The sequence below is a fragment of the Oikopleura dioica genome, chromosome 1, assembly GCF_907165135.1.
Source record: "Oikopleura dioica chromosome 1, OKI2018_I68_1.0, whole genome shotgun sequence".
NCBI lineage: Eukaryota > Metazoa > Chordata > Appendicularia > Copelata > Oikopleuridae > Oikopleura > Oikopleura dioica.
Window position 1 is genome coordinate 12640601 of NC_137291.1, and position 24552 is coordinate 12665152.

The 24552-nt window shown below is 42.2% G+C and overlaps 5 protein-coding genes across 7 annotated transcripts; all 5 read left to right on the plus strand.

Moving 5' to 3' along the window:
- Positions 1 to 10102: 10102 nt before the first annotated feature.
- LOC145695245 (uncharacterized) lies at positions 10103 to 12132 on the plus strand. Its single transcript, XM_081772247.1, has 6 exons — positions 10103 to 10297; positions 10422 to 10466; positions 10971 to 11192; positions 11289 to 11391; positions 11440 to 11666; positions 11925 to 12132. Exons 1-6 carry the CDS (start codon positions 10107 to 10109, stop codon positions 11953 to 11955), a joined length of 819 nt encoding a protein of 272 aa, XP_081628373.1. The 5' UTR covers positions 10103 to 10106; the 3' UTR covers positions 11956 to 12132.
- Positions 12133 to 12269: 137 nt separating this feature from the next.
- Positions 12270 to 15873, plus strand: LOC145712225 (uncharacterized). Its single transcript, XM_081789911.1, has 6 exons — positions 12270 to 12662; positions 12706 to 13789; positions 13839 to 13948; positions 13992 to 14107; positions 14158 to 15429; positions 15477 to 15873. Exons 1-6 carry the CDS (start codon positions 12270 to 12272, stop codon positions 15565 to 15567), a joined length of 3066 nt encoding a protein of 1021 aa, XP_081646037.1. The 3' UTR covers positions 15568 to 15873.
- A 27-nt stretch (positions 15874 to 15900) lies between these two features.
- On the plus strand, positions 15901 to 18229 carry LOC145695244 (ras association domain-containing protein 8-like). 2 transcript variants are annotated; one of them, XM_081772246.1, is made up of 8 exons: positions 15901 to 16037; positions 16084 to 16173; positions 16217 to 16708; positions 16754 to 16819; positions 16869 to 16937; positions 16989 to 17109; positions 17162 to 17301; positions 17416 to 18229. In XM_081772246.1, exons 1-8 carry the CDS (start codon positions 15966 to 15968, stop codon positions 17545 to 17547), a joined length of 1182 nt encoding a protein of 393 aa, XP_081628372.1. In that variant the 5' UTR covers positions 15901 to 15965; the 3' UTR covers positions 17548 to 18229. The 2 variants fall into 2 exon arrangements, with proteins under 2 accessions (XP_081628372.1, XP_081628370.1); XM_081772244.1 differs by having other exon boundaries at positions 15902 to 16037; positions 17162 to 17340.
- Positions 18230 to 18249: 20 nt separating this feature from the next.
- LOC145695242 (uncharacterized) lies at positions 18250 to 21064 on the plus strand. The gene is made up of 13 exons (XM_081772242.1): positions 18250 to 18421; positions 18464 to 18545; positions 18590 to 18678; positions 18726 to 18899; positions 18940 to 19139; positions 19186 to 19414; positions 19457 to 19665; positions 19714 to 19826; positions 19876 to 20047; positions 20089 to 20182; positions 20227 to 20336; positions 20382 to 20460; positions 20511 to 21064. The coding sequence occupies exons 1-13, from the start codon at positions 18373 to 18375 to the stop codon at positions 20675 to 20677; spliced, it is 1767 nt and encodes a 588-aa protein (XP_081628368.1). The 5' UTR covers positions 18250 to 18372; the 3' UTR covers positions 20678 to 21064.
- On the plus strand, positions 21054 to 24218 carry LOC145695243 (uncharacterized). 2 transcript variants are annotated; one of them, XR_014133672.1, is made up of 8 exons: positions 21054 to 21174; positions 21284 to 21863; positions 21907 to 22041; positions 22089 to 22319; positions 22451 to 22555; positions 22598 to 22701; positions 23094 to 23393; positions 23573 to 24218. XR_014133672.1 is itself a non-coding variant. In XM_081772243.1 (7 exons), the coding sequence occupies exons 1-7, from the start codon at positions 21116 to 21118 to the stop codon at positions 23257 to 23259; spliced, it is 1380 nt and encodes a 459-aa protein (XP_081628369.1). In that variant the 5' UTR covers positions 21054 to 21115; the 3' UTR covers positions 23260 to 24218. The 2 variants fall into 2 exon arrangements, 1 of the variants encoding a protein (XP_081628369.1); XM_081772243.1 differs by having other exon boundaries at positions 23094 to 24218.
- The last annotated feature ends 334 nt before the right edge of the window (positions 24219 to 24552 follow it).

The following is a 24552-nucleotide window of genomic DNA, read 5'->3' on the forward strand; positions in this document are numbered from 1 at the left end:
CTTTTGCGTATTTATACGTGAGTGGGGCGAACTTTCTATCCACCCAAGAAATGGTCAAAATAGATGAAGGGAAATTCGGCAGCTTGGAAATGCGCATCAGAGCGGTCAATTTGGAGAATGAAATCATCAAGATCTTCGACCCAAGGGCAAAGAACAACGATGTCGAGGGAGATTATGTTGCAGAAACCCTTGGACTCAATCAAAAGCCACAATTGAAGCTCGACTTCCGACTCAGAGGCAGTGACGTTTTCAGCATTGAAATCGATGATATCAAGGCGTTCTTTGCTCAAATTTCTGAAGATTACGAACGAACGATGAACTTGTCCCTTTTTGAGAAAGTAAAGGTGGCTTTCGGATACACAGACGTTGGAATCTTCAAATACTTGAAAAATGATGCCTTTGATTTTCAACGTTCTTTTCTCGTTCACCAAGAAAATGAGCAGGGTGAAAATTCAAACGACCCTCTTCGTCTAGAGACAGTGTCAAGAGAGACGGCATTTGAAACATTACGGCTCAAAAGCTCTCTCTCCCTTGATAAAAATTGGGAGTTCGTTCTGAAAGGAATTTTAAAAAGCGAGTTGGAAGAAAAAGAAACACTTGCAAATGAATTTATCCGTCGGCGTAGAAACTCAGACGTGTCCCACTTTGAAATTGCCTTTGGAAGTCAGGGATGGCGACTAAAAGCAAACGATGGAACTGGACTCGAATACAGCAACGTCGGTGGATTCAGTTTCAAAGTAAATGGCGATGGAGCTCACGCTACTTTTGTATATTCTGAATCAACTGGAGAATTTATTATAACAACTGCTGGATTTTTGGCTCCAAATGAGCAGGTCTTCTCTCTGCGCTCTGTTGATGGGGAACTCAGAGGATCATTCAGTCAACCATACGGTGAAGATGTCGAGTTCAAAATTTTCGATCAGATTCCAGAGTCGGAAAGAACGATTTTCAACATGAAGCCAACCATTGAGGCCCATGACAACGCAACACGTGCTTATTTGGCCCTAGAAAAGACTGAAAATCTTGCCGAGATTCTGGCCTTTATGACGTTCAAGAAATCTCCTGACAATCCAATGGCCGGTCCTCCTGCTGACATGAAATATTTGAATCAAACTTTGGCGATCATGGATGGTCGATACGAAGAAGAGGAGATTATAACTAGTTTTGTTAACGTAAAACTCTCGCGAACGGTAGAAATCGGCAACGCGGAAGGAGAAATAAAGTTTATCCTCGACCTCGGAGACAATTTTCAAGTGCTTTTAGACACTGGAGTGGGAATTCAAGATGATAAGGCAAATGTTTTCTTTCATGGCGACGCTGGTGAACTTGGCAAAGTTGATTTCTTGGTTGACTCAAACTGGCGATCGGGAAAAGACTCGACCAAATATCAACTAAAAATCAGCCAGTTTGAAATCCAATCTGACTTCGTCCAACTTCGATTCGATAAAGGAAAAATGGCATTTCAACAAAATCACGTGCAAAAGTCCAAATGCCCGGCAGAAATGGGAGGATTCGTCGGATCTCAACGGGAAGTCGAAGGAACTTTTGACTTCAAATTCGATCTCATGGGAAAAACAGAACTTCTGGACATGGCGTTCTATTTAAACATGGCCGATGATTATTCAAAATCCGCAGCGGGAATAAGGCTCAATCTGGTGCCTTCTTATCTTCGACTTTTTGCCACTAAGTACCAACTTGTGACTTATTACCAACTCACTCCTGAAAAAATGATTGGCCGACTGGATGGGAAAAAGGAAGGCGAACATGAGATCGACATCAAAGGTCAAATTCTAGCGACGCCCGAGCAACTCCAATTCGAAGCGCTTTACAAATGGAAATTCTACGCTGAGTCGACTAAATATGGTCTTCGAAGCACATGGCAAGTCAAGAACCCAAGAAACCTGTTTATCAGCTTCGAGCCGATTATGAACGATGAGAGCTACCCAGTTTCATTCAGATTCGTGGACAAGTCGGCAAAACGAGTAGATTACTATATTGACGTCTCGCAAGACGTAGAAGCTCTATCATTAGATTTTCCAAGTCGAGTTCGTCTCCAATTGAAGGAGCCTACCGACGGCCATTACAAAGCTGTTGCTCTTTTGAACGGCCCTGGAGAGAAAAATCAGGAAAGCTACAGTGTGGATCTCTACGCCCAGAAAAAACGAACAGGCTTTGCGCTGAAGCAATCGAAAGAGTTCTTCCTGAGCTGGGAAAATTCGACTGACGTACGAACACAAACACTTTTCGCGATCAAATCAAGTGATGAAAATTATCTAAAAACATCAGCTGGTTATTCAAAGATAAATAGTCTTGGTGCAAAAAAATGCAGTTTGACATTTGTCTCTGATTTTAAACCGGAAGCTGGGGAGACATGGAGGAGAAGCGCTCAGTTGAACATCAAAAACGAATGCGTCAGGGATCCGATGGTGGATCAAATCATCGGCAAAAACTCGGGATTCAAATTCTACGCCGCGGAGAACAACAAGAGACTGACAAGCTATCTTGAGCTCGCCAAGAAGGGAATGGAAGAGAATCAACTTCAACGAATAACGGCTGGTCTCCTTGTTGATCCCAAAGCATCGACTATTGCCCTTCAAGTTTCTTTGGATCTGAATGAAGACTTGAAGAAAAAGTTTAAAATCGCGGGACGAAAGTTTACTGATACAGGCTCCGTTATTGTCAAAGTCTCCGAAGTACGTGAGCCAGAAGACATCGTTCTCGGCGAAATTTCGTATCTCGTCAAACCAGAAGAGTATGAATTCAGCATCGAAATTCCAGAAGAAACAGCAATGGAACAACAATTCCAGATGGGAATCCTCAGTGTCAATGATGCCCTAACTAAACTCAATTTCGTTTATGTTCCCAATCGGGAGAAATTCGAAGCAAAATTGGCTACAACGGAGTTGCAACGAGAGTGGAAAGATGATGGAACATCAAACGAGCAGCAAGTGGACTTCAATTTAAGATTCACTGTTCCGAATGGATTAAAACCAGCAGAAGACGGCCTCGTTGCGATAATAGAGGAAACAATTGATGGAAACTCTATAGCTAATTCTCTGAAGATAATTGTTGATGAGGAGCGAAAATCATTATCGGTTGTCGAATCGAATAATGATTTTTCTTTGGAAATATCTGTTGTTGATTTCAATTCAGAAAATGACATAAAATCTGAAATTTATGATGCCACAGGCGCTTTACTGGACGGAAAAAGCTTGCTCGAAGTAAAATGGTACAAAGAAGAAAGTTTAACTTGCAACCGAACTGATTATTTCCGAATATCAGCTGGGAAAATAGTCAACATTTACGAAAATTTGATGGGTTTTGAAGAATCGGAGAATATTTACCCTGGATTTTTCGCACAAATGATGGGTACCAGCGACTCTCTTCCTGATTACGAGTTTATGATAACAAAGACTGCAGGTATTTTTGAAGCTCATTTCTATGGGCCAAAACCGATTCCTCGAGAACTATTGGACTTTACGTTGGAATCTGCTCTCTGTTTCACATACGATGAATACGATGAATACGGAGAACGGATTAACGATAAATACGGAAACTCGTTCTTGAAATTCAAAAATGTTGATGATCTTACAAGCATTTGGTGGAGTATACACGATTTAGAGACCCTGTTTATCGATTATCTACCAGAGGAAGTGGCGGTAGTCGAGCATCTGATCATGTATGAAAACGAAATCGAAATCAAGAAAGATGGTCATAAAACGACGGTCGAACACACTTTGCCTGAAAAAAATCAAGTACTCGCGGAAATAGAAATGTCTTTCCATCAAAACGGACTCCAAGATTTTTACATTTCCGGTAAAAAGCCTGCAATCGAAGATGAAAGTCTCTGTTTGGAAAAATCAACTTCAATTTTTTGCTACCCATCACAGTCAATTTACTTGGATTCCTCAAACATGAAGGATTTCATTACAAATTTCGACAAAGAATCTTCTCTAACCATCGATCATAAGTTCCTTGAAAGATCAGAAAATTTGAGAATCCGAGGAGTCATCAACAAAGTCGACTTGAATTTGAGACTTGAGGAAATTTATGAAGCGCCTGAGCAGAATAAGAATCTTACCGTCATTTTCAGCATTGAAAAGATCGGTTTGGACATTGGTCGCGGTCTCGTTGAGTCCAGCCCCATCACAAAACTTGTCTTAGTCTGTGATGTCTATGAGACCTCTCCGGAAGCTCAACTAATGGGACTAGAACAGCGACATGCTAGACTCACTCTAGGGGGTGAACTTGACGATAACTCGATTTTGCTGCACGGCTCTGTTGTCAGCTTTATTCAATCGCAAGAGTTTACTGCTCTGTCGTTCAAAATTCACGGTCTTCTTGATCTCCCCTCCTCGTTTTCTTCCATCAATTCGCGCGCAAATCTGTTGATCGACATTGAAGAAAGAGGACGTCAGCTTGTTCTTTTCGACATGAAGAATGAATTGAGATCCTCCGCTGGTCGTGGCGATTTCTCATCGCAAGTCGAGGTCGAAGCCTATGAGCTTCTGAACCAAACGACTGTCGATCTCCTTGTCAATTTTGGTGATCCAAGCGGCTCAACTGGGCTGATCTTTGGCTACGACGGCGAATACAAAATCGACACAGATTGGCGGGTCGACATCAGCCGCAACGATGCTAGTATTCGCGCGATCGAATTCAAGCTCAATCCACTCCTGGAAGTCCGCAGCGATCGTGCAGAAGAACCAATGGTCGACTTGAAAATGAACCTCGAAGTGGAGCCGGAGTACAAAACCGCGACTTTGAACGAGTTCTTAATGTTGATCGACAACGATGTTTTCTATGAATTCGAAGTAACTCACGCGAATTTCCGAATGAACGAAAATCACATGGAACTTGTCGCCGAAATGTTCCACAACATCGATTTCCTGCACTATCAAATGGCGATTTTGCCGCACACGAGAATCGACGCCTTCGCTGATTTCCCCGAGCATGAGGCTTTCAAAGCAACAGCAATCGTCCAAGGCGCAGAAGGAAAACATGAACAAATTTACCTCGTTCATGATTTGAGCCTTACATGCGATTACAAACTCGGCGGTCTTCATGATTTCTACGGAAAAGGGGCATTCAAAGCAGCCAGTCCAACTCTTCCGGAAGAAATCTCTTTCGACGTCGTTTCTGATCTTGATGCTGGAATCAACGTCAAGGCCGGCTACAACATTACAATAGGAAATGAAGAAGAGAACAAGTTTCTTCTTGGCGCGAGATTCGGAGAGCTCGTCTTTGATTACTCAAAAGATGGAGATTTGAAGACAAAGGTCGACCTTGCTGAAGGAAGCGTTTATCTTGACGGACACGTGAGCTTCGGCGAGAGTGGTTTCAGTGGAATCTCGCTTGCTTTAGACTTCTTTGGGAAGGATTTTGAAGTGCTCTTGAATACATCGGAGTCTTATTTAAGCTCGGAAGTCTTCGTCAGTCACGAAGAAAAAGAATATGTCAGGCTGAGCTACGACTTTGAAAACAATCACAAAGAAGGACTTGTGATAAACATCCGCGAAATGAAAAACAAAATAATCATCGACCAAGATTGGCAAAATAGCCGCCTTTCATGGACCCTGGATACTCACGGTCCCGATCATAAGTTCCAAAATACTGGAGAATTCAACAAGCCCTACAGAGTCACTTCTGAAACAATTCTTTCTGGATTCGGACTTGAAGACGAGCATAAATTGACTCTCTCAGGCGATATTATCGAGGAGCAGTCACCTGGAGAGGAAAAATACACGCTGAAAACAAGCGGCGAATACAACGAATACAAAGCATCTCTCGCCCTAGGCGGCGCCCTACGCTACACAACGGATGATTATTATGGACAAACCTACCATGCTTTTGACCAGCTAATAGGAGGAAGTGCCTTAATCGAGTGGTCGATGCCTAGTTTGGAGAAATTCCACTTTTTCTCGACCGAAGCCAGTGTCGATCTCAGCGGCCGAGTCGGTGGCGGACTCGAAGTGGAAGTCAATGACAATGAGCCGATCAAACTCGATGTCCGCTTCGTTGGTTTAGAAGAAGGAGCTACTTTTGGAATCGAATCCAAACTCAGTGGAATCATGCAACATGTAGATCCAGAGATCATTGAGAAGTTCATGCTCGCCAGGTCTTCTGTTGACATCGTTGTTTCATTGGACTGGAGTCTTCATACTTACTCCTTGACTGTAACTCCCGATGGCCAGGAATACCATTTCAGAGGCTCGTACGAGCGAGACGGATTAACGATTTACTTCACTCAGCCGAATCAAATCAAAAACGTGCCTACTTGGGGCTCAATTCATTGCGAGGGAAGCGAGTCTGATGATGAGTTCTATTTCATTTGCAATGCCAAGGCTCTTGTCAACGATGTAAGTCGAGAATTGAACACAAAGTTCTCCAACATCGCCACTTCCAACGCTGTTTACGAGTTCACCAGCAATGTTGCCGAATTAGACGTTTTGTACAACGACGAAATCCACGGACCAGAAAAGTGGTCGTTCAGACAAGAAAAGAAATCTGACGGATTTTTGTCGATGATTTCGTCGCATTCGAACAATAAAGGGACGAATAGCAGAAAGATTGTCGTCCTTGATACAGAAGAACGCGCCGTTATCGAGCTAAAAGCTCTTGATGAGCCAAAAAATTCTGACAAGTCGCGACTTCAGGAAAAGTTCATTACTTTGTTTTTTGTAGAAGAAAAATTTCTAGAACAATTTGTTTTGTTTTATTCTTTAATTTTAAAAATTTTATTCTCCCAACCCGGGATAATAAAAAAAGAAACTTTCGTTTTTAATTTAAAAACAAACAATTTGTTCTAGAAAAAAATCTTGAACTTGAAAAAAGTTGACTTTTAACTTGGACAAAAACACTCGCGAAGCAAAACTCTCCATCGACCGACCTGGTAACGCGGAAGGACTTGAAACCTACAGCTTCATCTTTCCTTCTGTTACTGACAGTGCTCGAGAACTGTTCAATGGAAATGGAAGCCGTCAATATGATTCGAACATCCGATTGATCATTTCTGGGGATGAAACTGAGGAGGGCTCTATTTTCAAGTTTGGCTTGAAAATCGGCAAACATGACTACACCGTCAACGTCCGTCATTTTGCAAAGCGAAACGAGCTGCCAAACGTTCTCGTTTTCGGATCTGAAAGCTTCTTGGAACTGGCTGGATCGAAAATTCCAATTCAAGGCACATTTGTCGAGCTTTACAAGGATCTCGGCCAAACTGGAGTGCGATTTACTCTCAATGAATGTCTCGCAAAGCTGATCAGAAAATACATTATTGAAAAAACAGACATCGTTGATGAGATTCGCTTCTTTTTCTACGACAATGAGTGGTTTTTTGGTGATTTTGCCGGACAAGTGGACAAAATTTCGAGAGATCTTGAAATCGAGCAGCTTTTTTCCTCCCTTCAACAGATGAATCCAGTTTCAATGATCGACGAAATGGCTGATTCCGCTGGTCAAATTTTGCCTTCAGAACTCGGTCTGAAAGCACGAATAAAATCGCTAATCAACAGTTTATTTTTTGTTGGCGATTCGGAGATGTTCATCGGTCTTCCAATCAACATTCCCGACCAAATGCCGAAAGACTTCGACTTGTCCGCGGCGATTCTCGCTTCAGGACCTGTTCAATTCGCTGGAAAATTGTCGGATGTTGACTATTGGGTTGATATTTGGTTCCATATCAGAGCTTTTATCGCCAAAGAAAGATCTGTAAGATTCATTAAAATTTCAATAGCATTTGTATGAACTAATTTTTAGCCATTTTCCGGACGAGCCTGGCTCGTGGAAAACAGATACGTCCATACTTTCGACGGTGGAGATGGAATTCTCGATTCCGGATCTTCGTATCAAACAGACTACCTCTACAATCGAGAAATGAAGCTCTTGCCAACAGCAATCGGGGAATTCGAGACGATTATGGGAGTTGTTCACGGACAATTCGAGCTGGCGAAAGTAACTGAGCTTATCCTTCCTTGGAAGATGTTTGGAAATGTCGCGGGTTCTTTCGGTCGAATGGTAAGTCCTTCTATCTCTTTCAAGCCATTCAACGAGTTCTAGTCGCGAGAAATCGCCGATGATTTCCTGGTGATCAACAAACGCGTCAATTCTTCAAGCGAAGCCTGCCCAGTTGAAGAACTCCGACCGCGAAATGCTCGAAGATCCCTTCGACCTTGCCTTCCAATCGTTGACATTGAACCCATCCGAAATATGATTCTCGAGGAAGACTGCGGAAAAATTTCTTCCTGTTCGATTTTGAAGTATTATTTGAGAAGATGCGCTGCTGAAGGCATTTTAATCGAAGAACCACAATGCAGCTGAGCGATTTCATTCTAGCACGAGCAAGATTTACATGTTCCCTTTCTTTTTTCTGAAAACAAATAAAAATTATAACTCGCAAATAAATGACTAAAAACGACTAAACTAGTCAAAAATGGAAATTTATTTGAATAGCAATTGAAGGTCAGATTTTGCAGGTGGAGAAGAAGGTTACAGTCACGCATTATTGGCGCCCGTAAAAAGCTGAAAGCAGCATAAAATCACAATTAGCGGAACGGCGACTTTCAACATTTCATTGTCCAGAAAATTCAGCTGTTCCTTTCCGCTCTCCGATTTCATGTGCTTCTCCCAGCTTTCTTCCATAAATTTCCTGTTCGCTTTTTCTTGCTCGACTTGAGATTTGACCTTGGAGGTGAATTTTTCGAAGCCGGCGTTCATCTTATCCATCTTTTCTTTGAACTTCGGATCTTGGGAGAATTCTTGAGCTGAAGATCTTTGAGATGAAGAAGGCTCAGACGAATCATCAGAGGAAGATTTTTCTTTTCGCTTTCCTCGGGCTAGAATTGAAGGAGAAATCTGAGAGGGGGCTTCATAAATGATAACGTTATGGGCGAGTAGGGCCCTTTTACCCGAAGACAAAGGATTAACGAGGGCCCATTGTTAAAAGAAACAGATTAAGAAGGGATACCCTTATAAATTGAGGAAAGAAATTCGTTATTTTTGAAGCTTTTCCTGAATATTTCTTTGATGACTCATCTTTGAGTAAATTTGTCTCTGTAGTAAAATTCGTCTGACTGAAACAATCATGTTCTTTCTTCGATTCTCTTTGTAGAAATCGTAATTAATACAACTTCAAGCTTCAAGTTCAAAAAGCCATTCACTGTAAAATGGAGCCAATGAGGAGTCGTATTCAAAATTGGCGCGCGATTGGAGGATTGAATTTTTGTAGTGAATCGGGTCGATCCGCCCGAGCTGCCAGAATCCTACGCAGCGCCGCGGGCAATGAAAAATGGGAGAAATTGAAAAGAAAAATGGCGAAAAAAACGCAAGAAAGAGAAAAAATGAATAATGAACAAGAAGAACTTCACGAAAGATGAATGATTCATCAGAGGGATTTATTACGAAGCAGAATAACGGCGATTTTATGAAAAAAAGAGAAAATTGAATAAAAAAATGGAGAGAAAAAGAAAATATTGCTGAAGAAAATTTATTATTCATGAAAATTTTAAAATGAAACTGTTGGAAGATAATCTATTACAACCCCCTATTCGGTTTGATAATTTTTTTATATTAAAATGAAGCTAAAATTGCAGTAACAATTTCCGACCATTCGCTTATATTGCTTTTAAAAATGTTATAAAATGAACTTACTGAATAATTCTTAACTATTCGTATTGTACCGTCTGGTGTTTTTTATTGATGAAAATTTTTAAAATGAAAAATCTACATTATAAATAAAGTTGTTTATGCGGCTCGATCCACATGTGAGATCAAATGTATTAAAACTGATAATTAAATCTTTTTTTCTGCAAATTATAAAATTTGATATTTTAATAAAATGACACTGCTGCGAGAGTAGTTCCCACTCACGGATAAAAGAATTGATAAAATATTATAAAAAGAAATTACTGAATAAATACTCTTCTCTCAATGTTGAAAGTATATATTAAAATGAATGAAACTTCAATGTTAAAATACTTATTAGTAAGTGAGCTACCGGCTTATTTGTGTTCAAAATTTCAATATTAAAATAATATACTATTCCTGTTACTTTACTGTTTATTTTATTAAGAGCCTGTTCTCATATCCATTTCATATTCAGATGAAAAATGGCGCGGGGTAAAAAGGATTCGGAAGAATCGAGCAATTCTTCGGAATCGGTTCAGTCTTCTGAAGCTGAATCTGATTCCATCCGAAGCCGCTCCAAGGAAAGAAAGCGCGAAAAGAAAGCAAAGAAAAAGTCGAAAAAGGCATCGAAAGATCGGAAGAAGAAATCTAAGAAAAGCCATCACAGATCTAGGTAAAGTAGCGACCCAATTCTAAAATGAAATTATATAATTGCTTCAAAATTGAGCTCAAAGAAGACTTTTTTGTGAAAGAATTTGTTTTCCGTGCTAATAATTAGTTAGCTATTCTATTTTTAGCTCGCGATCCAAAAGCCGCGAGAAAAAGTCCAAGAAGCGAAAAGATTCCAGAGCAGGGCTGGATATTTTGAAATCAACAAAAATCTCGAACCCCGAAAAAAACATGAATCATCATCTCATCCATTTCAAAAATGCAATCTCAGAAAATTTTCTGTCTGAGATCTCAATTTTCGATTTTGCAAAAAAATGATATTTGAAATGCTGAGATCTCAATTATCTCAGAAAACTGCGTGAGTTGGATACGCGCGTTGCAATGAAATGAAATTTGAAATTCTGAGATCTCAAGCATTTCAGGTCCATCTGAACCAATCACAAGTCTTGCTCTAAGCCCGCGACATTTGTCCGCGGCCCTTGCGCGGTTTGCAAAATTTTGAGATTTGAGATCTCGAGATCTCAGCAATCTCAAGAATGGAAAAAATTATGACGAGGGAGTTGCAATAATATTGAAATTTGAGATTTGTTGAGATGGTGCAAAATTTTGACATAGAAATGAAATTTCACACAAAAATTGATTTGAAATTTTTGCTGATTTCAAAATATCCAGCCCTGTTCCAGAGACTCTCGCGATTCGAGAAAAGCAAAGAAAAGAGGATCCCGCTCGCGCTCTCGTTCTCCACTTTCTTTGAAGCGAAGACATTCATCAAGAGCGAGCCCCCCGCCACCGCGACGAAGAAGCCGATCTAATGACAGGTCGAGATCAAGGCGATCGCCTCCCAGAAGATCTCCTCTTAGGCGAAGATCACCGCCCAGGGAAAGATATCGCTCAAGAAGGTAAATGACCGAGAATGTCGATTTTGAAAATCTAAAATAATTTAAAATTTACCGATTTATGATCACTTATTTCTAAAAATCATCATCGAATTCTAGCTCCCGATCTCGCGAACGCGATCGTCGAATTTCCACCACCTCGAGCCGCTCGCATCAGTCAGATTACTCCCGGAAACGCTCGCCAGTTTCTCGCCCCATCAAGGTTGAATCCCCAGACATTTCAATTAAAAACAAACGCGTCTATATTTAGACCTTCGCTCCCAAATGCGATCTCTCAGCACTAAAAATCCTGCCGGGCGGGTCGACCTACAAGCCCGAAATGAACGAAGATCAACAGATCCAAGAGCAGCTCAATAATTTCGTATCCAAGGTAGGCGTAACCGGCCCTGTTAACTACACCAGCGTCACCTGCCCTATTGATCCGGACACTGTTATTACGGAAATGAACACCAAAAAGAACTCGGTCAAGGCAGATAGGCCCAGGTTTTCAAAATGCTCATTTTGGAGAATTCTAGCGGCTCAGGAATCCAGAGCTGTCACCTTTGGGCCGACTCTCTTCTATCGCCCCTGATACCCTTAAAGCATCGCTGAATCTTAAGGACATCCACCCATAAATTCGACCCGCTTTTCGACCGGTCAAATTTGTAGAGCTTATAACCTCCAGCTCTGGAGACTGAGACCTAGATGCTTATAAAATATAAGAACAAATGAAAACTTTGTGAAACCCCTAAACAGCTTTCTCACACAACAGCATCCATACAGATAGATCGACTGCCAGAACGAAGAAAAATCAGGGCCACTGTGGATGGTGAAATTAATAAACAAAAACAATGCACCCAATTACTATTTTTTCTTCTCCTATTTTATCTTGTTAGGATAAACGTTACCCTCTCTCTATTTTTCTTTAGTAAAAAACAGAACTTTGTTTGTCACGCCAAAAGGATCACGTAGCCCTAACCTTACTTTTAGATAGAAGTTGAGAATGAATCGCCACGGAAGCGGAAACCTACGTTTCAAGTGTCGGGTCGGATTTAATCTTACTGATAGATTTTTTCGTCTATTTCCATTTTTATTACCCCTATGTTAGACTTTTTCGGACAGGAGTCTGATGAAGAAGTAGCAAAACCAACTGCACGAAGTTCTCGTCTGACGAGTCTAAATGGCCTCGACGAAGTTTTCTGCAACTCTAACGACGGAGATGCGAAATGGAAAGCCGTCGTTCCTCCAGCAACTCAAGTTGGCCCGCCAAAATTGACAAGAGCGCCGAAGATTGAAAACAACAACGAACCAGTTCCAGCTCCAGTCGCACAGATGCCTCATCTTATCCCAATGCCTGGAATGGATGTCAAGGAAGAAGATGTCTTTATCGACGAAAACTCACAAAAATATCAAGTCAAAACAGAAAACGCTGATCCTGATGTGCTCTCTGATGGAATGGACATTTCTGATTCGGACGAATACGACGAAGAAGAGGTAGTACACTAAAAATACCATCTGTTTTAACAATTTTCTTCAGAGAAATTTCATCAACAACTCGACTTACTCCGTTGAAACCGGCCAAACTCCTGTCAAGCGAGAGCCTCCTCCGCTAAAATCGCGCCCCCCTCCTCCCCTTTCTCGACGAAAATCCCATTTTTCAAACGACCACTTTTGCCCAGATTCCTCTCCTCCCGACCTATCCGGTCCGCCAAAGCTCGCAGCAGCGCCAGGTGTTCTTGAAGACAGTTCTCCTCCGCCAGAAAACGGTCCACCAAAGCTCGAGCCTGCCCCGAAAGTACTTAGTGCTCAAGAATTCAACGCTTATCAATCACCGCCAAGATCACTGAAACAAGAAAAAATCGACGAAGCTAATAAGCGACTCAGACCGCCGCCAATCCCAAAGTTCACCTTGCTCAAAGAACCTCAATATCATTGTAACAAAGACTTCGTTCGCGCTGGAAAAGATACCCGCGATTTGGACTGCGAATGCCGCCTCCCCAAGGATCGCCGAGAAATCTGCTGCGGAGAAGAGTGTCTTAACCGAGCTCTGATGGTCGAATGCAGCAACAGATGTAGAACCGGCGATCGTTGTACTAACAAGAACTTCCAACGTCGAAAATACGCGCCCACGGAAGTCTTCTGGGCCGAGGGCAAAGGCCACGGACTCAGGGCAACAGCCTTCATCCCCCGAGGGACGTTTATAATCGAGTATCTCGGGGAAGTTGTGAGCGCAAAAGAATTCAAAAAGAGATCGCACGAATACGCGCGCAACGGGAAGAAGCATCACTACTTCATGGAGCTCTCGCGACAGGCGACGATTGACGCTTATCAAAAAGGTGCCGTGTCGAGGTTTATCAATCACTCCTGCGAGCCAAATGCAGAAACGCAAAAATGGACCGTCAATGGGCTCCTACGAATTGGTTTCTTCGCGATCAGAGATATTCATCCAGGGGAAGAAATCACCTTTGATTACCAATTTATTCACTTTGGACAGGGTCAGAAATGTCTCTGCGGGGCGCCTTCGTGCCGTGGTATTATCGGCAGGGAGGCTGATCGAATCCCTGCCCAAAGAAAAGCGGGGGACAAGGAGGAAGACGAGAATTATGGCAAGCTCATTCTAAGTACGATTTTGACTTTTCGTTTTCCTTTATTTACTAATTTTCTGATCAGATACGAGGAGGGTAGACTGCTCAGAAGATATGGAGAAACTTGCTAGGAACATGTCTAGAACTTCCTCAAGAGAAATAAAAGCGAAATTGAAAGCCCTCGACCTCATTTTGGTAAAGAAACATCATCTTTATCCTCTCTGATGCGTATTTTCAGAACTCAAGTAAAAAATTGCAGTCTGTCTTCATGACCAACTTCGGGCTCGAGATCCTCTGGAGCTACGCGAAAGAAGTCCACTTAGACGACAATGCGCTCAAGCATGACCTACTCAGGTAATATACCTATAAATCGACGTCTGTCAATTTGAATATCGTTGTTTTAGGCTACTTGGCGACCTAGAAATCTCACACCGCGATAAGGTTGAAGATAATGGGCTGATTGAGATTATTGATAAATGGTCCAAAATTGAGGACAAGTATCAAGAGAAAAGCTTGAGTATAGTAACGAAATGGAAGAGGCTCACTAGGCGTGTTCCACTGAAACGGGAAGCGACCCCTCCTGCAGAACCTGAACGAGAACCAACTCCTCCGCCGATGCCAACACTAACTCGCAGAGATTCAATTCGAAGACGAAGTCCCAGACTAGCGAAGGAACCATCTCCTGAGGCTGAAAGAAGTCCTGAGATGGTGCCAGAGACTTGGCGAAAGATTAAAGAAGATCGCAGAAGGCAATTCGAAGAGAATGTTAGAAGAAGGGACGAACAAGAAGCGCATTTCAGGGAAATCGCCAAGCAAAATGTTGATCAAATGGTACTCGACGCAATGAATGAATCAGACAATGAAAACGACGAATTTCATAATCATCATGATCCAAGAACATCAACAGATTCAGCAGTTCTGCCAAATGAGATGGAAAATTCAACTGAAAACATAGAGGATTTCATACCAGACTCACCGCAAGGAAATCCATACAATGACCCGGCTCATTGGGAAGCAGATGAACAGCGAGATTACATAAAGCGGATTATGCAGGATCTAAAACCATCAGAAGACGATGAAATAATCTGTGACGGCGCGGGCTGCGTCGTCTCCAGAGACGATCAAGGCGGACTAATGGTTTATATCCGCGCTGAAGATGTTGAAGATTTCGAACAGACCTGGAGAGACGGCAAGAAATACCAGGAAAAGAAGGAACGCGCGAAGAAAGAGAAAAAAGACGCCGACGCGGCAGAGCTCGAGCGTAAAATTGCACAATCGATGGAAACTACAGTAGCTCCCGCAGATACAACTGTCGCAAATGGAGATGCTGTTCCCGACGAAATGCTGCCCGACGGCTGGAAATCGCACAAAGATGACGAAGGCTCGACTTATTACTACCACGATAAAACACGCGAAACGAGCTGGGACCCGCCACAAATGAGCAAAGAAGAGTACGAAACGAAGATCGGAAAACTCAGACGCATGCTTTGTAAGTTCATCGCCGAGGTTCTTCTTGCTTATCGCGATGAAAGCACGACGCACGGGCGAATAACTAACGAAGCTGATTACAAATATCTGATACGAAGGTTGTCCCATGGCTTGAGCAAAAGAATCACGACAGAGCTGAATACATTTCGACTCACAGAGGAAGGCAAAATGATGGCTGCTAAATACAGGTACTTACTATCGACTTTCAAAATGCAGGAGATGACCACTCCTTTAGCCATAAATATATGACGCGCCAAGGTGAATGTTATATAAGAAGGCCTTCTACTCAGAAACCACCGTCAGCCCCAACCAGTACTGTATCCTGAGAGTACTGTCTATCGCTCTTCATGAATTTATTTATTGACCTAGAATTCTCTCAATTTAAAGCATTTACATACACACTTCAAAAAAGATTTACTAGAAATTTCCGTTACTATCCTTTTTCAACTTATTTCCTGTAAAAACTTCCTTCCTCCTTTATTACCTTCACTCAGAACCGACAGAGTTCAATCTCAATAAGGCAAAATCAACGATACGTACAACTGCCTTTTGAAAATACGAAACTTGCTCAACTTGAACTCCTAAAGTAGGAGTTATTTTTTTGAAAAACTATCTGTTTTTACCTCTTATTCGAATATTTTATGTATTTTATTCAATCAAATCGATTTAGTAATTTTAAGAAATAAAAAGAAAGTTGGAAATCGGACTCGTTTTTAATCAATAGATGGAATTGCGGGTATGGGTTGATGGGACTCAACGAGTAGTCTGTGGAATAACAGAACAGACGACCGTCCAGGTATGCTTTTTACTGAAAAAAAAGATAAATAAACTTTTTGCCAAAGGAAGTTGTCATCGCCCTAGCTCAAGCTACTGGTCGAACCGGCCGTTATACTCTCGTAGAAAGATGGCGGAACGCAGAAAGACTCCTTCCGGTAAATTTGAACACAGAAACAACTCGCGCTAACAATAATGTAGCCAAGTGAGACGCCCTTAACCGTGCTCAACAAATGGGGCACTTACGCAGCAGATGTCATGTTCATCTTGCGCCGTTCTGCTACCTCAGACGGCCCAAAGAACAACCCAGCACCTGTTTCTCAAGGTCCTCCAAGCTCATCAGCATCTTCTGGCTTCGACAAAAATCAGCAAATTCGCCAGAGTTTGCCAACGCACTCCAAAGCGCGTCCGCTCTTCTCGGCAGCAGATAAGTCTAGGAAGTCGCTTGGTCCTGGTCACCGAACGCGCGGAGAAAGTTCCTCGTCACTTCCTGTGACCCAAGGTGCGTCTGGAAATATTCATCGATCTGGTTCGCCTCAGCGAGCTCCAAGGACGCCCTCGCGGCCTCCAGTTAGTGGACAAATGCGAGCCCCGAGTGCCAATCGTCAGCCAAGTCCGAATCGTCTCAATCATCAACGCCGGTTAGAGATTCAGCACGTCATTACAGAACAACAAATGTTGCTGAAAGATCATGTAAGTAATCCTTAAAAAAGAAAAAGTCTCAAAATCTATTTTTAGACCGAGCATATCGATAGAATTGAGCGTAAAATCCAGGAGGTGTTGAAGCGTGACGGCAATAGAAAGGTATTTTAGTTGATTCTCTTCCTTGATTTCATCCTTTATTTCATCTCAGGACGAGGAACATCGGTTACTCGAGCAAATCAGACAAAACGACGCTAGAATATCAAGCGAGCAAGACAAGGTACGTTTCTCATTCAAACTTGAACCCTCGAGATCGAATTGTCATTTTCAGCGTAATTCAAAAATAGCTCTTGAACGAGAAGTTCGCGCGAAAAAAGATGAGCTGGCCGCCGTTCAAGATAAAATTCGTCAGGAAGAACGAAAGGCAATTGAAACCCAACGACTCATAGACGGTAGGATAAACAAGCGCATGAGCGTAGTCATTATCGATATCCATTACTTCAGAGTTGAGTCGGTCTACCCGACTGGCGAAGGAGCGCGAGAGCGACGAGCTGCGAAGAGTAGAGTACGATAACCAGCGCGAGGCCCATCGACTGCAAGAAAAGATGCACAGGATTGAGGAACTCAATCGCGAACTTAGAAAGGTCAATCTGCAATCTTTTGTTAGGGAGACTGGGTCAAAGGTTGGTATTTTGCCTTTTGACAAGATCGTAAATGATTCTACTCCTCGTTCTTTCATTTCTTCAAACAATCTTCAGGTTACCGTTCTGCCTTCTCAAAATGCCGAACCATTTCACCGAAAAGAAAACTCAACGAGCTCACAGGGCTCGAGTATTCCCAACCTCTCCCCTCCGAAACCTGCGCAGGGCAACTCTGGAGTCTGGGTTTAACAAGATCAACATCAACCGCTTAATAATATAATTCCGAGTTTCCTCTCCTTCTTTTTCCTCCCTTTCTTCTTCGCCCAATCACTAATCAAGAATCTGAACACTTCCTTGCATGCAGCCATCTTTATATATTATTTTTTATTGATACAGTGATAAATTATCATGGTATACTGCAAGGGGGAAATCAAAGTGTCTACACTACTTTTTCTAACTAACAACTATGGCTTGTGTAATAATATTTGTCTATCAGTACAAGCACTAGCCTTATTTCTCTATTTACCTCTCTGTATTTAACGAAAAATACTTATTTTTAAATACGTTCAACAAGTAAACAAAATAACGCTCCTTGTGCCTTTCTGCCGCAGTTTTTCGTACACTAAGACTTATTTCATAATCGCTAGCTATCTAAAAGTTAAAAACTATTTCCCTTCTCTTTCTCGCTCCCGAATAATCATTCCTAGAACTTAAATTTTCAAAGTTAAAGAGGCGCATATCCGCCTCGAGCTCTGTGAATATTTTACATTTGGTCTTTGGTATCAACAATTTTTATACACTTATATTTTCATTCTCTAATCAAAACATTTCCTATTTGAATTCTAACTCGAATTCGCTCTTTATTTATTAACAAAAATCGTTCATTCTTGCGTATCTTCCAATATACTGACCAAAAAACTTCAATTTAAAATTATTATCCTCGTTGTTTTCAGAAAGGAATAAAAAGAAACTCCCAGAAGTTGACACGATTTCGTTCTAGTAGTCTCAATTTTACGATTTTAACCAGCCAGAGATAGATAAAACATCGAGATTTTAAAAAATGATGAGAAGATCATGATCAAACAGGAAACGAACTCTCCTGGATTGCCAGTAAATAAACCTGGTAATAGAAAAATATCCAGGGCAAGTTTTGAAATATCTTCAGATACACCTGGTACAATGGAGTGTTCTACCGGCTGTCAAGCAGATCGGGCCGCTTTGCCTGTCGATTCTATGGTCACGGAAAGGTAAAGGACTGTTTTTGAGTAGATTCTAGCGTTGCTTCTTTTAGCAACCAGGCAGCACAAGATCAAATGATGGAGTGCAAAATGGAGGAAATGACGAAAATCGAAGAGCAAGATACTAAAATGGAAACACAAGGTTAGATCCCCTCTATGGTCATTTTTATAAAAGGAAATTTATAAAAGGTGATACACCTCTTGCCAAACAGCTCGCGTCAAACGACCTGGCTGGTATCACTCCCGAGGAGCTCCACACCAAAACAGTTCTTGACATTACAAAACCCAATCTGGATATTCTGTTCGTCGGGATCAACCCTGGCTACCACTCAGCCCTCACTGGTCACCACTATTCTGGGACTGGTAAGAAATAGCTTCCTTTTCACTTCTAGGAAATTTCTAGGTAACCACTTCTGGACTTGTCTGTACACATCAAGATTAATTCCGGAGCCTTTCACTGCCGATAGGGACCGAGAAGTACTTCAACATGGCATTGGGCTATGTAACGTTGTATCGCGGACAACCGCCTCTGGACAAGATCTCAGCTCTTCCGAAATTCGAGAAGGATGTAGACGTCTTGTTGACAAGTTATCCACCCTCCAGGTAAGCCACTATATTCGAATTCAATAAATCAACAAAATTATTAAAGCCGCTCGTGGCTTGTTTCAATGGAAAGTCAATATGGGAGTCTTTCTGTCGGGAAATGCTCCCCGGGACATACAAAAAGCGTGACTTCGCTTTCGGCCGTCAGGATATTGCTCCATTGCCGGGCATCAAAACCGTCTTTTACGTTATGGCAAGTTCTAGTGCCAGATGTGCGGCGTTTCCAACAGCCGAGACTAAACTGCCTTTTTTCCGAGAAGTTAAAAATATCAAAGGTAAAAAGACCTTTTCCATCGCTTTTTTCATCAATTTTCAAGACAAATTAAAAAGCGAAGAATCAGCAAAAGGTCTCGCTGGACTTTCAAGCATCGGTGGAAACCTGCCGAAATTCACTGGCCACGATGTCAGCCCGAAAGTCTATTCCGGCTCGCCCAGACCTCCAGGAATCGACGATGCCAAGGAGCGAAAAGGGAAGAAACGCCCGATCGAGGAGTCTGATCATCCGAAATCGAAGCTGAAACACATGGTGAATAATCAAGATCGCCCTAGACTAAATAATGATTGTATGATTCAGACTAAAAAGGATGATGGACCGGTCATTCCGCAGCATCGACTTGCAGGAGGTGGAATTTCGCACGATATGCTCAAGGATCCGTCAGAGAATGAACGAATGGAGCGAGTTAGAAAGTAAGAGCAATCATTTTTTAACTAGATTTTTCACGATCATCACCTTTAGATGGGTAAATGGGCAGGATTTCTCGCGAGCATCGCCAGAGCCGCCTCTGCCGAGTGATACGACTAGAGCTGATCAACAAACACCACAAGACTTATACAACGCGCTGCAGAAACATATGCAGCCAATTACGATGCTCCATCACGGCGCAGCTGTTCATCCCTTTTTGTCAAAAGTAAAACATCCTCCTCTCCTTTTATCTAAGCATACTTTTAGCCGGATTATTGGCCAGCTTTAGGGCTGTCAGACGACCGAGTCCTCCAGTCCGCTTATAACTTACAGGGAGTCACTCAACCACTTGCACCGACATGTAAGAACTTCCAGTTTCGCTGATGACTCATCCTCTTTTTCTAGCGTTGAGTGCCTTCCAAGGGCTTTCATCAGGTCTATCCACCGCTCTTGCTGGAGGAACTGGCCTGTCAAGCAATCCCGGAACTGCACCATGGCCATATGGAGCTTTACAGGTAAGAAAACGCCCCGAAGACAACAATTTAAATTAACTCGTTCAGTCTGGCGTATCTCCTTCGCTTTATAGACTTCCTGCAATCTCCCCGTATGACTGGAGTAAGGCACTTACAGGCGCAGCAGGTAAATCCAAATACGTCAACCATATGTATCAGCTAAATAATCTTCACTAGACGCATCAGCGCGTGTGATACCGTTTGTGCCCGTGATTCCCGCCCAACTACCGACTGGTCTTTCAAACTCGTTGCAGTTCGTCCTCCCCGGCCAAAATCCCCAGGGCGTGATCTACCCCGGCGGCTATAATTTACCTGAAGGTGGCTCCAAAAACCCACCGCAATGATATTGAAACTGTTTTGTCCAAATTAAATCCCAACGTCCAAAAAATTAAAAAAGACGACCCAAGTTGCTGCTTATTATTCTCAATTTCTCCTTCTCTCTTTCTCTTTACCCCATAAATCAATCTTTCAGTCAGACTGATCTGTTTTTCTTTTTGCAAAGTAACTTCTGAACAAGCCTGTATTCGATTCTTCGATTCCACTTTTCTTATTCGTACTGTTCAGGAATCGAAGATAACCCCCAAACATGATATTCCCACTTTACAATTTTTAAGTTATTATTATTTTTATTCTTTGTGTTCCCTTATTTTTCGTTGTTTGAATACCTGTATTGATTACCTTTTTTCTGAAAATGTTCTATCGGTTTAATTCTAATTCGCATTTCCCTCCGACTTTCTTTTCTTCAAAGAAACCTTCAGAAGTCGGATGATCCTCGGATCAGCATGAGATTGAGAAGTCGAGAACAACAACCAGTCCCTAGCCCCTTGAGAAAACGAACAAGGTACGTGTTCATCTCTAGAATGCTCATTTTTCCACCCACGTGACGTAACAAGCAAGTTCACCAGTTTATTCAGCGGTTTTAAAATGGGAAACTGTAACTCTAAATTTAGATCTGCCATCAAATCCCGTTCAAGTTCGCGATCATCCTCCGTTTCTCGAATTTCGAACAGCAGCAGTAGCTCACGATCCAAGCGCGCTCGGATCGTATCTCCCGATCGCTCCGAATGCAAGGTCGTCAAAAGAAAGGTTAAAAAGTCTATCACCACTGAGACTGTAAGAACCCGTGCCGCACGAGGAGAGAAGCCGGGCACATCTGCCTCAGCTCTACCCGTCCTAAAATCGCCCAAAAAGCGAGGCCGTCCTTTGAAACGGCCTCGAATCAAGGCGTCGCGATGTGCATCACCGACTCCTCCTGCTTCTCCTGTCCCCAAAGCTTGTTCAACCCCCGAGCAGTCGAAAATCACGAGGAAATCATTCGATTCCCCTCCGCATAAACAAGCCCCAGCTGACGACGAACCGGTAGCGAATATTCAAACGGAAAATTGCTCTCAGGTAGAGGAAGAAATCGTCATCGCTTCAGTCCCGGAAACGAGCAACGCAAACTTGGATGACTCTTGTCCAACGATTGAGCCGGACAGCAGCTCGTACTCGCAACAAAATAATGCTTATTACACTAATGATAACTCTTCCGTAAGAAACCTATCAAAAGGACGAATAATAGTAACATCTTCAGGGCCATTCTTCGCAGGGTGGATCTGCTGCATCCACGCACCATCAAAATATTGCTTCCGGAAATTACAACCCAGCGTACTTTATGCGTCACATCACTCCCCAAACAGAAGCCATGAAAAATCGAGCCGCAATCTTGGTATACCATTTCTTCCCGTTTCTAGCGCCTAAATCCTCTCTTTTCAGCCGTGCAAAACGCGTAAGACACCAGAGTATACGCTCGTCCTCGATTTGGACGAAACGCTGGTGCACTGCACTTTGGCCGAGCACCAAATGCGCGACTACGAGTTCACCTTTCCCATCCGCTTCCAGAACGTCGACTATGAAGTTTTCGTCAAGACGCGGCCATATTTCCGCAATTTCCTCGAGCGCATGTGTGAACACTTTGAGATCATTATTTTCACTGCCTCCAAGAAGGTAAATTTTTTATCTTAAAAATATCTGTAAAAGGTCACGTCGTGTCTGTTTCCTTTTGTGGGTCGTCCGAAATTTTTCAAGGCTTGGAGACACTGAATTCTCTTCTCTACCCTCACAACCAAATATTTTAGGTTTATGCGGACAAATTAATCAGTATTATCGATCCAGACAAGCGGCTTGTCCGACACCGTCTTTTCCGGGAGCACTGTATTCTTGTTCAGGGAAACTACATCAAGGTAAGCTACCTCTCTTTCCCTCAGATTCTGACGGCTTTCAAGGACCTGACAATTCTCGGCCGCGACCTGACAAAGACAATAATCGTCGACAACTCGCCACAAGCATTTTCGTACCACATGGACAACGGAATTCCCATTGAATCCTGGTAAGTTCACTCTTCGACCTTGAAAAGGTCAAACTCTTATCAACCTGTTTTTCTGAAAAGAGGAAAGGAAATTATGTAAAAGTCATACTCCCTGTCAGAGCCCGTCACGCCAGCTGAACGTTTAAAAAGTGTATTTTGACCTTTCATCTGGCGTGTCAAAAGCGACAAAAACAAGTAATGAGAATAGACACGAGTGTCTAAAAATGCTCTGGGGTTGTTGCTACGGCGAAATAGTGGGTGTCTTTCTAGGGCAATCATGAGACATAGATATATTTTTATATTGAGTGGACAATACTTGATGATATACCACTGGGTACAGATGACAGAATTATTGAGTATTATCCACGTAATAAGAAAACATTCACCATTCCCTTTCCTCATGATTCTTTTAGGTACAGTAACCCCGAGGACCAGGAACTGGAGCTGTTGGAGAAATACCTGTACGATCTCGTGAAATTCGACGATGTGCGACCAGAACTCCGCCGAAAATACCGAATCCGCGATCAAGTGGAGGGCAGAACAGACTGTACGCTAAAACAACTGAAACAGTACTTCTAAGTCCTTTCTTCCCACTGAAACTCTGTCTTCTTTCCTGAAGTATTCAAAGATCTTTAATTTTTATTCCCCTGAAAAACCAACACTCCCGATTCCAGTTCTCCGTCTTTTTTTTTTTCTCTCCCGGATCTTGTACAGTGGGTTACGCAGGTACTGCACCCGTAAAGAGCGGGCAAAGGGTGCAGCAGTCACGCAATCACTTTGAGCGAGTCTAGAAAGAAACAATAGAAAAAGTGCGGGCGAAGGGTGCAGCAACGCCTCAATCACAATTTGTGATTCACAAAGGGTGCATTACCAGCGCAACCCACTGTAAGAGATATCTTAATATTAATCTAATCCATAATTGAAACAAAACAAATCTCGCACCAGTCCAATGCTAAGTATTTCCATTCATCAACTCAGGGATCTACAGTTGATTATCATTTTTTTCCAAACCCAAACAGAAAATTTCGCGTTCTCCTTTTTTCCCATTTTTTCGCCCGTAAATCAAGACGCAAAGCGACATTTTGATAATTTTGAAAAGTTAGAGCATGTCGTTTTTCTTGCGTTTTGAAAGTCTTCAATTTTTCAAGTCAAGCATTTTAAAAATTCATGCACAAATACTACCAAGAAGCGCGCGCTTGTCTGAGACTCGCCGCGTCTGGCAGACAGGGTTCTTCTCCAAAACTCCGAGTCCAAGAAAATTAAACCTATCGCTTGCATTTTATAAAGATTGGATGTTTTTTCGAAAGCTAAACGAAAATTTTTCGCAAATTCCAAATTTCGCTAAACAGCAATTTTCAGTTGTCAAAAGTTATTAAGCTCAATTTTTTAACCCTCCAGCGTACCGATTCCCGACACACCCTACTACTGTTCTATTCTGTAAATAGAATCTTGTCTGTGTTGTCCCTTTTTATTTTCTCCCTTTTGTCTGTCTTGTCACAAAAATTGATTCCAAAAATACAGAATTTTCAAAGCCAAAATTTCAAATCTGCAGTTGAAGGCCGCGTACGTCAGAGCACTTTAGTGGGATAACCATCGCCATTCAAACAGGCTCTTCCAAATGGCTCTTCAACCGCTTTCGTCAGAAAAGGCCACTCGGGTCTTCTTTGTACAGCAGTGTGGAGAATCTTTAGACATCGAAGATCAAAGTTTTCAAATCTCAAAATATCAAAGTGTTTATTTACGCATGATGAAGCTCTGATTACGCTTATAATTATGTCTATCTGCCTAATTGGACCATGCGATCGCGTTTGCTTGATTTACAAGAGTTGTTTTTTGCTAGAATGAAATATTTTATTACGAGTATATAATTAT